Below are 14283 nucleotides of genomic sequence, written 5' to 3' on the forward strand. Positions count from 1 at the left end.
CAGGAAGCGGGACTCCTTCCAGGGCCAGCGAGTGGGCTCTTGTCTAACACTCAGAAATGTGTCTGAGGAGACACACGTGCTGACAAAGCAAGAGACTTTATTGGGAAGGGGCGCCCGGGCGGAGAGCAGCAGCCTAAGGGAACCCAGGAGAACTGCTCTGCCACGTGGCTCGCAGTTTTGGGTTTTATGGTGGTGGGGTTAGTTTCCGGGTTGTCTCTGGCCGATCATTCTGACTCAGGGTCCTTCCTGGTGGCCCGCGCATCTCTCAGCCAAGATGGATTCCAGCGAGGAGGATTCTGGGAGGTTGGTAGGACATACGGGCTGGCGTCTCCTCTCTCCTTTTGACCTTTCCTGAATTCTTCTGGTTGGTGGTGGCTTGTTCCGAGTTCCTTACCAGGACTTCCTGTTGTAAGAGAACTCATGCCAGTGGCTACTATGGTGCCTGGCCAGGGCGGGCGGGTTCAGTCAGTGGTCGCCCTCACAGAACTACAGGCCATCCTTCCTGGCTTTGCCACATCAACAGGCACTCTAGCCAGTCACACTTCCCCATCAGAAATGGGAATACTTCTCCCATAAATTGTCTGTGTGTGCTGACAAACTGGAACCCGAAGCAGTAGAATTAAGTAAATTACTGTTAAATTATTTAAGCGCCTCAGATGAGGACACATAAGAGAGAAGGTGCTGGATTTAGATGAGGGAGGCAAAGCTTGAAGGGAGGGAACCAGCCCTGCCGTATTAACATAACAAAGGGATGCTTTGAGTAAGTCAGTTTCTTTGGGACAAAGACCAACGATATCACTAGACTCTCGGGCCTGTGGTGCTCAGCGTGGCCTAGCAACGAGCCTTGGCTTTGCCAGGCAGGGGCTAAGAGCACACACCGCAGACGCCCACCTAACCACACCAGCATTCCGTACTTCCCCTGAGATTGTGGATTGAGTTGGGAGCCCGCTTTTCCTCCCTGAGCAGCAGAACCGATGTTCACGCAATAGGACAGTGAAGGCAGAGATCCAATTACTGAGCTAATTAGCACCTTTGAGTGGTAAGCACCAAATTTACAGGAGGAAAGCACTGGAGATAAGCTCAAAATACCCAGTATGGTTGACAGTTGGCCTTCTTAGAGAGTCTGGTGGTGAGCCAGAGGCCCTGGGGGACACAGGCAGCATGGCTTAGTTACCGCTGATCAGAATTTAGCACTCTGCGTCCAAAGCCTTTTGCAAAGATAGTCTTCCAGTTAACATAGTTCTAGAAGGTGTTTTAATTCCGTAAGGAGTTTGGTAAATGACTTTCTTTCGTCTCAGTCCCACTTTAAAAATTGTTTATTCTGCTGCTGAAAATTCCATTTGTCCTAGGTCTTAAGGTGAAATTAAAATTCCATTTAGGGACTAACTATGCCTACATGGGATTCCAGCCTTCATTAGAAAGAATTCTGTTGTTTGCTTTATTTTCTGCCACCCTGGGTTTTTTATTTTCGGAGCCGATCTGAGGGTATTTGCAAGGAAAGTGAAGCAGTAATAGAACATTGTGCTGGGGTTAATGGCCTTTTTGAGCTGTAACAGAATATTCCTCCTTTCCAACCCATCTGTAGAGTCTGTTTTACAAAACTGAAGTAGGATCCTGCCTAGATGGTTCTCAAATATCTGAGACATAGGAGGAAATGAGAATACTTTTTTTTTTCCTGAAGACAAGCTTTCATATTTATTTAAAATACAGATGCATCTAAACATCTTTTTAATCTGCTCTGATTCCCAAGAGACAAGTTCCCGAAAGAAGTCTGCATTCTGAGGTTTCTTAAGCACCAAAAAGTGCTCTTCATTTAGTTAATCACACGCAGTATGTCAACAATCACATTGAAATGTTATCTAGAAGCAGTCTCCTTTTTTCTTAGCAGGTATTATCAGAGAAAAACACTTCAGAAGCAGTATTATCTTTGACTATTCATTTATTTCGTCAACAAATGGAGTGACTGCTGCGTGCCAGATGTCAGCAAAATGGTACCTCACGGTCCTTAGGGTCCGATGTAAGAGGCAGATGTAATCAAATTATCACGTGAGAAATGGAATATTGCTGAGTATTTGGGTCTACTTTTCAAATTAATAAATGCAATATTCTTTAAAAAAAAAAAAAAAAAAAGGAAATGGAGTATTTCCTGCCATGTCAGTAAACAAAAGATGTCACAGTCATCAGTAGTTGATGGTGAGCTGGTGAGCCCCGAGGGAACTCAGGAGGGAAAAGAATACCTGCCATCTAGCAGCCATCACACTGCAGCCACTCCCTAAGGTGAGCCCTGGGGAAACTCAGGATGTGAAAACACAGGATACTGGCCGAGATAGCTGAGGTGCACGTCAAAGGAATGATTTCAGTGAGCCCAGACTCTTGCATCTGCCCATACACAGAAAAGTGCTAAATTCCTTAACTTGAGATATCTGGTTTTCTTTAATTAACAATAATCTTTTGATGTTCAGACTACCTGCCCTTTGTTGCAAAACTCCTATATATCTTGGCTACCCCCTCACCTCCTCGGAGCAGTTCTCTCAGATTAACTGTGACACGTGCTCCAAAGGGGAGGTATGAAAGTGCACACGACACGTGAATCTCGCCCAGAGCAGGTGCCAGGAAGGCTTCCCTGAAAAGGTGATACTTGATGGGAAGGATTAGAGGAGTCAACGAGGAAAAGTGGGTGGAGCTGGAAAGGAAGTCCTCCAAATAGAGGACACAACAGGTGTAAAGGACGCAGGGGAGGGAGGGAGGGAGAAGGAGGTCAGGGCGTGTTGAAGGTGCGGAAAAAGAAGGCCGGGGTGGTTGGAGCACAGAAGGCAAAGGGCAGAGGGATGGCAAAGGCAGGGGCCAGGCATGGTAAAGATCGGACCCTCATTATGTTCAAGCTTGTATGGTTTAGCCATATGAAATTGCCATTTTTGCAGGTCATAAACAGTTGAATATCATCAACTTCATGTGGTTGATGTCAGTTTCACATTTCATCCTTCAAAGGATGACGAGACCACCACTCAATGTCTGAAATAAGTCAAAGCTGGTCCGGCACGGTCCCTCCAAGCACAGCAGACTGTTGCACTTATAAAGGGTTTTTGGGACATGTGAAGGTCAAGGGTCGGTGAATTTGAGAGACATAAGTGGGCTGATACCTTCTGCAGGGCAGTCACTTGGGGAGTGACTGTTGACCCCTAAGAGGTCTGGACTGAGTCTGTGCCTCACCAGCTGACTTTCAGAAGCAAGGGGCCACCATGGGCTGGCTGGCTGGCTTGCTTACCAAAGCTGTAAGTTGAGGTGGGTTGTCATAACTGAAAAGGTTTAAAACTGGTTCTGGCGGTCACTGGTTACCATGGCTACAGACAATCCACCTTTTCCTAAGCTTGTGAGAGCTGATTTTGTGGTTCAACCTAAGAAAGGCCTATAAGAATGGGCCCAACTTTTGAAAGCAAGTAGTGGAGACATAGCACTAATCACGAATTTTCTGGAATCAGTTTGAAAAGAAAGATAGCTATGTGTGCACTGCTCTGAAGTTCTGAAGGTGAGGGACAGTCCATTGGCAGTTCAAATGCTCGCTTTTATTTTGTGGACCGGGTGCTCAAAACTGATAAGGATGAAGGCCAATCTCCCATATCCTATCCTAAGTGCTAGTCATCTCTTCCCTCTCTGTGTTATTTTTCCCTCCCTTCCAACCCCTCCTTCTTCCGACAGCCTTGTCAAAGCGGAGCCAACACCCTAATATGTGAGCTCCATCCCCCCTGCATTTCCCACTCACACAGCTGATTCTGTGAGCCAACTCTCATTTGGAGGGATCTAATCAGGACCTCTTACCCTTTTGTGGCCCCCTTCTAGTACAAGGCGCATGGATAATTCCAACACAAGACTGGTGGTCCAAATTGAAAAGGATCCAGGTAAGAGGATATCTTCGTTCTCTCTTTTTATTTATTTATTTTGCTGTGTAGATGGATTCCTTCAATCCAAAAAGGGGAATTAAGTACTCACTATGTTTTAATCATTGTGGGGACAATGCATGTCTTGGTAAATACGCTGATGGTAAAAATGAAACTGTGCAAATAGAACTGATCAAGTATCCTGATTTGGTTTGGAAATGCATTCCTCCATTATGTAGAAATGATCAGATATCTTTTCAGTATTGAATGACCCTGTTAAGACATTTTAGTTTGTGTATGCTAAACGTCGAATATAGACAATAAACCTTGGTATTAGTCTTCTGGCAAAATTTTTTTTTGAAAAATGTCAGTGTTATGATGTCCTTAAAGGCAAGCAATTCCAGGATCCAGGATCCAGAAGTCTTCAGAAACTTTGTACCACATTAAGCTATGGAAAGATTTACCTGCCAGAAAATTAACTTTTTTCTTCCTGTAATCTATTTCACTTTTAACCATTCGACCTCTTTTTTCCTCATATCAGTATGCAAATTTCAACTATTCTGTATTTTTATCCAACTCACTCTCTCTCTCCCTTGGGCCAGAAATGTTGTCTAGGAAGAATTGTATCATGATTATTAGCTATGTTTGAATTGCATATACATGGTTAATTTGAAATCATAATTTGGAACTTGAAAATACCTGAAGAGACAGGTTTATTTTTTGTTTAACTTTACGTCAGCCCAACTTTAAGGGGGCATGGGTTGGGGTATAAGTATCTCTAATGTGGATCCGTGGGACTCTGTAACTTTGCAGGGCCATTGATATTAGGCATATGGACAGTTTCATAAGTGCATTGCACCTTTAGTTGTTCATAATATTGTCTCATTTCAATCTAATTATACAGATGCGTGGTCAGTGTGTTCTAAGCTCTCCACTTTTAGTGGTTTAAATTCTTTTGTTTTATTCGAACATCAAACAGTTTGAACAATTAAGCAAAAGTTAATTCTCTCATTCAGGCCTTTCCTTTAAAAGTGCTAGAGACTCAAAGTAATCTCTAATTAGTGTCTCAGGATGCATGCTGGTTCATCATAGAAAACGAATATCATGGCAGGTCAGGAAGGCTTCATCTGCATAGAAAGTTAAGCATACTGATACTTTATTAGACAACATGACATGACTCAGTCCATAGGACAGTTCATTTCTTTCCATTAATCATGATTAGGTTATAAATGCACTAATTTCAATTCAGCTTTTAACTGGCATGAATGCCTAGCAATGATATCCGTAGTTTGATAGTGTTATTTTGTAGATTTCTTAGCGGCAGATCAGTGCTCTTCCTTATGTGGATGCACTTGGGGCCACTCTGCACCTTCCTGCAGCTCCAGTCATGCTCTGGTTCCCAAGGGTACAGAGCAGGGAAGCTCTGTTCAGATCTCTAGGCTTTATCTCGAACTTCCCTACTCCAATAGCTGGCCTAGAAGGGGTCCTTGAGCTTTGCTTTAGGCCTTTTCTCTTTGGGGCAACTCTATGCTTCTCTGACTTTCCAGAGCCAGAATTTACTCCCCAAAGAAAAGATGCTCTTAACATAAAAGCACTGATGGCAAACTTTCCTCCTAGCCCCTCCCAGTACTTCTAACACCCCCAAGACCACAGACCAGGAGGACTTCCCAGTTGACCCATTCTTCTCAGAAAAGGTTCTATCCTTCATCGTGAGAGATCTGACAGAGGAAATAAAAGGAGTCTGGGCCCAGCAGGGAGATGACAAGAAATGCACTACAAAGCCCCAGTTTCACGCCCCTGAAACACACTAGCATTCCACTGGGAAGCAGGGCGATCCGTCACTCCATCTCCTTTGCTGTATCCTTCCTCCTTCTTGGGGTCCTGATGCACCCGATTCGAATGGCTAAGGTTAAACAAACAAGCAACAGTTGACAATACCGAGTCCTGGCAAGGATGCGGAACAGCTAGAATTCTCAGTCCCTGAGACGGGACTGCAAAACGGTCCAGCCACTTTGGAGAACAGCAGTGCCACTCCTAGGGGTTGACTCAAGCGAAATGAAAACGTGTTCACATAAACTTCTGTTCATGAGTACTGTGAGTGGCTTTGCTCATCGTCACCAACACTGGAAACAACCCAGAGGTCCTTGAGCTGTTGAATGGATAAGCAAACTGTAGTAGCTGCATACAAAAGAAACAGAACAGACTGCTGCTGTATACCACAGTATGGGTGAAACACAAATGCATCATTCTAAGTGGTGGTTACGTGACTAGAGGCATATTTTAAGACTCATAGGATTGGACACTAAAAAGGGTAATATTATACTCTCTGTAAGTTATTCCTCAATAAGTCTGAGTTTGATATACATATATAACTTAAAAACAGTAAATTGCCTCAATATATAATAATTTATATCTATGTATATAATATATAAAATATAGGTTTGTATATAATATATATAGATTTGTATATAATATATAATATATATAGATTTGTATATAATATATAATACTAGTAATAGTTACGAATATTGTTGAATGTATGTATATATATACTATTTATTTTCTGTATATAATATATAATACTAGCAATAATTATTTATATTGTAGAATGTATGTATGTATATGTATGTGTGTGTGTGTATCCACACACACACACACACACACACACACACACACACATAGTTTATTATCTGTAAATTATATCTCAATGAAACCCTGGAGTTACTCGATGGGAATGTTCTCAGAGGCAAAATTTCTCTTAAGGAAGCTGTATCATCTATGGTGTTATCTATTATTCAACAGATAGTTAGTGATTCTCTACTACGTGTTAGGAATTCTGCCAGTATTGGGACACAAAGAGAAGCATATTCAGTCTTCCTTCAGTGTTGGGTGCATTGGAGAAATCGAATGTTAATCAAATAACCATACATACACATACACACAAACAAACAGAAGTCAGATTCCAACTGAGACAAGCGCTTCAAAGCAGAGGGTCAGAGTCCTGACAGCCTGTAACAGGGGACTTGGCCTGGCGAGGTGGTCAGTGAAGGCTTCCCTGAGGTGGCCATCGAGCAGAGGTCTGAAGAATCGTAGCGGTAATAAGCCAGAGAGGAACGGAAGGAAAACCCAGGCAGAAAGATCAGTCTCTGCAAAGGCCTGGGCTGGGCAGGGGCCTGTGAGTCACTCAACTGAGAGAAGTTCTGTGTTGCTGAGCGTGAAGGATGAGGAAGGGGTTAGTGGGAGGTGAAGATGGAGAGTGAAGTGGGGAGCAGACCGCATGGCGCCCCTGGTGTGACCATACACACTGGGTTGATCAGGGCTGTCCTAGCTTATTCCTATGAAGGATAACTTATGGGAGCCTATTATAGGCGATGTTACAAAGTCGTCTCTAAAGAGCCCTGAGAAACCACTTTGAGTCATGGGCTGGGGGGTCCTGGATGGCACCTTCCCCTTTTCAGTCTGGAAAGCTTGTTCTGGCTGTGAGGTAGAGAATCGATGAGCGAGCAGGTCCCAGTGAAGATGCATAAGTGAGTCACATGACCACTGTGGTCATCTACTTGAGAAATCATGGAGCTTGGAATAGGGTAGGGGTAATGGGAGTGGAGAAAAGTAGGAAGATGCAAAAGATACTTGAAAAAAGTAAAATTGAGAGGCTTGGGTGGGAAGGAGTGGGAAGAAAGATCCCTAGCTTGTGGCCGACTGGATGGTGGTGCCGTTGGCTGAGGTGGAGAACGGAGGTGGGGACCTGACCTGGACCACTGCGGGGGGGGGGGGGGGTGGGGAAGCATCTGAAACATACAAGAGATGTTAGGTCCATGAGGAAGTAGACGGGTCAAGAGCCCAGGCCAGAGATCTCAGCTGGAGGTAGGAATTTGTCAGGTGTCTCATTTAGACAGGAACTCAATCCATTTGTGCAGATGACATTGACCAGGAAGAGTATAGCGGGAAGAAATAGGAGGGTGTCACCACCCTGACAGGCGAAGTGTCTGAAGATCTGATTGACCCCTAATCAAGTGACAGCTCCCTGTCTCCCAGGTCAAGCACGTTGGAGTTGGACTCACTGGGCATATTATTTCTCGTCCTGTCTTCAGGGAACGATGGCAACAACCTCAATTCCATCTTTTACGAACACTTGACAAGGGCCCTCCAGGAGTCCCTCTGTGGAGACCTCGTGCTTGGCCGATGGGGTAACTACAGCTCTGGCGATTGCTTTATATTGGCTTCAGATTACCTCAATGCTTTCGTTCACCTGATTGAAATCGGCAATGGCCTTGTCACCTTTCAACTTCGGGGACTGGAATTCCGAGGTAAGAATCTCTTTATTGTCGGAAGTTGTCGGAAGTCAGTCATTTGAGTTAATTATCATGCGAAGCTTTAATAAGAAGTCACCCTTAAAAAGGAAGAATGGAATGCCTTTCCTACAGAATGAGAATTAGGGAACTTGCTATAATCACTTTGTTCCATGTATTTGGATATGACTGGGGTCATACGTCTGGTGTAAACCTTCAGAGTAGCAAGTCAGGGTGTTGGTTTCGTTCCTTCTGGGAAAAACTCAGAAGCAATAAGAGGGTGTGGACCATATGGAACCACGTTCCTTGGGTTACGAGTGTCATGGTCTATTGTGGGTGAGTCATTTAGTGTCTCTTAGCTTTTTTTTTTTTTATCATCTGTAAAATAATAATAAGAAGAAGAATGGCTGCCTCATAAAGTTGTTGTGTGATTTAAATGAGATCACGTACATGAATGCTTACTGCCCTGTGGTTACTGAGTTGGCCTGAATCTTGGAAGTGTGACTCTGGTTTTTCCATGAATCAGACGCTGCAGTTGTGTCGTGATCACGCAGGGATCAGTATCACAGATATACTCACGGGCCCGTCTCCTGGGTTCTTTGTTTATCCTTCATTCCTACATGCCTTTCTCCAGTACAACCCTCCCTCTGTGTCAGGCAATGTTCTAATGCTGGGGATGCAATGGGCACGTGACCTTGAGTGTTACCCTCATGACGTGGAAAATAAACAAGTAAACAAATGAGCAAAGCAGTCACAGCTTGCAGAGAAGGTATAAGGCGGTGAATAAGGGTCTGTGACCGAAATCACTGCAGAGGGTGAGGAGGTGGTACATGAGATGGGATCGTCAGGGCAGGATCCTGAGGAGAACAGGAAGAAGAATGTTCTAGGCCCAGAACTGGGAAGTGCTGAATGTCTGAGTCGGGAGCAACCGGGGCGGAATGACCTGACCAGAGAGGGTGGGAAGCCGGGTCACGGGGGCCTCCTGGCCAGGGGGGGAAGGGCTGCATTTTTTTTCTGTGCACAGTGGGGAGCCATGGAGGGTTCCGGAAAGGGGGATGACTGACCTAGTTTGCACTTGAAGAGCTCGTTCTGGTAGCCGTGCGGAGAGGGTACCAGAGGGGACGAAAGCAGAAACGGGGGGACCGCTTAGGAGTGTCCTGTTGTCGCCCCAGCAGCAGAAGAGGGCGGAGGCACAGACGTGCTGGGGGGCTTGGAGGTGGCCGGGCAGGCCCACGTGTTGGGGGGAGGGAGGGAAGGGGGGGGCGCAGCCTGCTCCCCGCTTTCTAGGTCGAGTGCTGGGTGGACAGAGGTGCGTTTACTGAAACTGGGAAGCCTGGATGAGGGACAACGCTTCCGGATTTGAGGATGCAATCAAGAGCTCCGTTTTGGATATTTTCAAATGCCCTTGATTCACCCAAGTGAATATGTCAGGTGGCTAGTTGGACGTATGAGTCTAATATTCACTTGGGAGACATTTACTCAGCACTGCTCGTATGTCAAGCACTGGCTCAGGTGCTTCGAGTACAGAAGTGAAGGCCCCGCCTTAAGGAGCTTGGAGCCTCCTCGCAAGGCAGACACGCGATGGGCAATTACTGCTCAGCGAGGTGAATGTTAAGGGTGGCACTGTACCTGGGATGCTTGGGGTCCAGAGAAGGGGCACTGGAATCAGCCTGGAGTCTGGTCGGCTCGACAGAGGAGGGGCTGCAGTTGAAACAGAGAGGAGGGAACCGCTGGTGTGATGACAGAGAGGCACGAAGGAGCCAGATGTGGTTTCCAGGTGTTTTGGGAAGAAGGGGTCACAGAAGATGCTAGAAAGGTAAACAGGAGTCAGGTCATGGCCATCCAGAGCCTCACAGTGACAAAAGGACACCTTTCCCCCAAGAACAAATGGCCATTACTTCACTTTTTAACAACTATTACCTAAAGAGGATTCTTGTGCATCCTTAGAAATTCTAGGAATCTAATTTAGGGAGCTTATTTTGGAAAAGGTTTTTGGGCTGAGGGAGTAATGATCAGATTGTACAGAAAAGAGAGGCAATGTTTCCCTGGCATTTTGCACAAATGCCAGAAAATGCCACGAAAGGTGGTGGAAATTAAGTGTCTCTGGTGCAATAGTGCAATAGAATTGCCTATTTTGAGAGCTTTCTATTTTTCCCGGAATTCGAAGGAAGAACTTTTAAGGTTCGCTGAGTTAAATCTGAGTTATTGTTATAGCACAAGTTCTATGTGGCTTACAGCTTTTTTTGCAAACTTAACCCATCTTTGAATCGAAGGGCTCAAAGTTAATTAGATTCTAGAAGTCTGCAGTACGTTGTCTGGCAGCTCCTCATCACCAACAGGGGTTCTTTTTAAAAAAAAAAATTTTATTGATGTATAGTTGATTTACAATGTTATGCTAATTTCTGCTGTACAGTAAAATGACTCAGTAATACACATATATACATTCTTTTTTACATTCTTTTCCATTATGGTTTATCCCGGGATATTGAATATAGTTCCCTGTGCTCTACAGGAGGACCTTGTTGTCCATCCATTCTAAATGTAATAGTTTGCATCTACTAACCCCAAACTCCCAGTCCCTCCCTCTCCCTCCCCCCTTCCCCCTTGGCAACCACAAGTCTGTTCTCTATGTCTGTGAGTCTGTTTCTGTTTGATAGGTAAGTTCACTCGTGCCATATTTTAGACTCCACATATAAGTGATATCATATGGTATTTGTCTTTCTGTCTGACTTACTTCACTTAGTATGATAACCTCTAGTTGCATCCATGTCACTGCAAAAGGCATTATTTCATTCTTTTTGATGGCTGAGTAGTATTCCACTGTATATATGTACCGCACCTTCTTTATCCATTTATCTGTCGATGGACATTTAGGTTGTTTCCATGTCTTGGCTGTTGTGAATAGTGCTGCTATGTACATTGGGGTGCTTAAATATTTTTGAATTATAGTTTTGTCCAGATACATGCTCAGGAGTGGGATTGCTGGATCATATGGTAGCTGTACTTTTAGTTTTTTAAGGAACCTCCATATAGTTCTCCATAGTGGCTGTACCAATTTATATTCCCACCAATAGAGTAGGGGTTCTTAATCTACCACAGTGAACGTTTTGGTCTCACCTCGTACGAATTGTTTTCTGTTTTGGCTTAACCCTTCCTGTCTAGGGCTGGCTACCGGCCCTGGCCCCTTGGTGCCGCTCAGCCTCCAATGGGCGGGATGAGGCATCTTCACAGCTAGGTGGTCTCCGGGCTCCAAAGGGGGGAACACAAACACTGCAAGGCCTCTTATGGCTCAGCCTCCAGGACAGGCACCAAGTCACCCCTACCGTCTTTCATCAGCCCCAGCCAATCCCAAATACAGCTCAGACTCAGGTGGTAGAAAAGGGGCCCTGTCACGCTGCATGAGCCACTGGGGGCCAATCTTATAACAGCATACCAGACTCCAGAAACGTCACTGGGTGAAATATGGAAGGAAGCTGGGGACCAACATAGATGTGTTGGGCACAAGACAGAGGCAGTGATCGTGCAAAGTGATTGCCCAGGAATGAAGTCTTGAGAAAAAAAGCCTGCCCCGATACCCCTCACTCTTGTCCAATACCTTTTCCTTGGCCTAGTTCTACTGGAGTTTGGAACACAGGGCTATTGAGAGGTCATACACCTTGATGAAATCTAAATTATGCTTTTGTTGCAGGAAGACACCAGTTGACCTAAAAAGCCCGTTCTGTTTTCTATCTCTTTGCACCATCCAGTACCGTATTCCCAGGGAAGATCTTATTTTCTTTTTCCTCTTTGGGTATTTCTGCAAGATATATTTTTAGGACTTCACTTTTCTTTCCGTTTTCCCATTTTCCCAAATAGCAGGCTTTATTTTGGTCAAATTTTCACCTCCTTCAGCACAACCTGGGGCAGTCAAAATACAGATGCGTTAGACCTCTGTCCTGAAGCGTACCAAAGCCACCAGTGAACCGATGAGCTGCTCCCGGCACAAGTCAACTCTGACTCAGGAAACGAACAGTACACCCTAGAGGAAGCCTCCGCAAGGCCAGGGAGCAAGAAGGTCCGTCTGTCGTTCTCTCACTGAAAGGGATGCATTTGTATCCATAGGAATTTTTAGTTGCAAATGACAGAAATCATCTCTGGCTAACTGAAGCAGGAGAAGGGTTTATTGGAAGCTATTACCCAGGGCACAGACTTGCTGAGATGGCTGGGGAAGCAGGCTTGGTGGCTCTCACACGAGAGCCTGAGATCACACGGCAGCGCTGAGCCTGTGAAGGGGTGGCACGTCAGCTGGTGGACCCAGCACTGCCCTCACGTCACTGACGTCATGATCCTGGACATTGGATGCTACTGCTGGTACCACTTCCGCCCCCAAAACAGGATGAATGGCCTCTGCCACCGCCTCCCTCCCAGAACGCTTTCCACACGAGCCCTGCTTCTTTGTGTCACTAGCTCATTCGTCCACACCTGGTGTGGGTGCGTCTGACGGATGAGATGCTGAGATCACACACATGTGCTCTAGATGCAAAGGAGAGGAGGACAAAGAGGGTCTTGACTTTTCAGTGCCTGTAGTAGGAGGTGACGACTCCCTCTCGCCGAGACTTGTAATAACATGGGTACATTTGTCGATGTCCTGCTAGTTGCTGGAATAGTTGAGTCCCAGATCTCAGGGGCTGACACAGTAGAGGTTTGTTTTGCATTCACATAGAGTCCAATCAGTGAGAGGAGGTGGTGGGGTGAGGGGATGGCTCCATTCCACGCTGCCAGGGATCTTGGCCAATAGAAGTTCTGCCTATTCCCTAGAGCACTGCTTTCGGGGTCACCCTGGGCTTCAGTGTCAAGCTGGCAGAGTGGAGGATTGCATGGAAGATCGTCATGGGCCAGTTCTGAACCTGGGATGCATCATTCGCTCTTAAATTCTGTTGTCCAGAATTGACACAACTATTGGGTTGGCCGAAAAGTTCGTTCGGGTATAACATCGTATGGAAAAACCCGAACGAACTTTTCGGCCAACCCAATGTAAGAGAAATGTTGTCTAGCTGAGTACCCAGGAGAAAAAGTAAAAAGGTTTGGTGAACAGTTAGCTGGTCTCCGGCACTGTGGGTAGTTTCCAAACAGAATAGGGGCTTAGATCCTGGGTAGCCCAAAAGATTGATCAGGGTTCACGGCACATCCTGTTTCCACTGGATGGTACTATCGTGAATGATTGATACAAGTTCAAATCAAGAATACAAGCAAAGAATCCACGTTCTTCTATTCTCCTCCTTTTGGCCCATGCATCCCAGAATAGAAATACAAGTTTTTGTTGCTGAGCATGTAATGAAACAGGATTGTACTGCCGCTCTTGGGCTTATGAGTATCCCTTGCATTTACCCAACCAGAGAGCCTTGAAGGAAACCATTCAAGAGCTGGCAAATGAATCACTGGCTTTAAATCTAAGTCAAGGAAATGGATAATGCACTTTAGAAGGTCCACAGTGTGAGGGGCACCAAGTTCAAGCCTTTGCAGAAGAAATGGAATCTGTTGGATTGGAAAACCCATTTAACCATCATCCGAGTAGGTGGGCACAGAAAGAAGGGAAAGTGAGAACTGATTATCTGTTCAGTCCATGTCTGTTCTCTGTTCGTCACCCAGGTGACCTAGGTTGACGGCTTATTTCTCTAAAAGAGGAGAAACATGAATGAGGAGAACAGAGCTGCCAGCAAGAGGAGTCAGGCAACTTGAATACTGTCTTTAGAAATGAAGAAGAGAAGAACCGAGAATAGGAGCAAAAATAAGGGCATTGCAGGGAATCCTTTATGACCTACAAAGCACTCTCTCACCTGTGCAGGTGACCTCTACCCTCAGAACGGCCATAATCCCAACACTTCCTCCCATTTAACTAATGGGGAAATCCAGGCTCCCGGAGATGAATTCTTATCCGAGGCTCACAGCTACTTAGTGGTAGAGTTGGGCAAACCCACACGACTCTCTTAACTTCTCTTTCTACCTGACCATTTCCTGTTTTTACATTCTTCCTTTCGGGTATTTGTTTGAAATTTGTACTATGGTGTTCATTTGGTTTACTAAACACTTAGTAACTGGGGTATAATGCCTTCAACCACTTGTATAGCCTTGCAAACGTT

The 14283-nt window shown here is 45.3% G+C and overlaps 1 protein-coding gene across 6 annotated transcripts in view; it reads left to right on the forward strand.

The window, feature by feature from the left end:
- The window catches only part of PCNX2 (pecanex 2), a 302749-nt gene that overhangs the window by 222132 nt on the left and 66334 nt on the right, over positions 1 to 14283 (forward strand). For all 6 annotated transcript variants that reach the window (XM_068547604.1, XM_068547601.1, XM_068547603.1 and 3 more), the window contains 2 exons: positions 3838 to 3896; positions 7967 to 8182. In XM_068547604.1, coding sequence (XP_068403705.1) covers positions 3838 to 3896; positions 7967 to 8182 — 275 coding nt within the window. The remainder of the gene's footprint in view (positions 1 to 3837; positions 3897 to 7966; positions 8183 to 14283) is intronic.

This window comes from Eschrichtius robustus, chromosome 7 (genome assembly GCF_028021215.1).
Source record: "Eschrichtius robustus isolate mEscRob2 chromosome 7, mEscRob2.pri, whole genome shotgun sequence".
NCBI lineage: Eukaryota > Metazoa > Chordata > Mammalia > Artiodactyla > Eschrichtiidae > Eschrichtius > Eschrichtius robustus.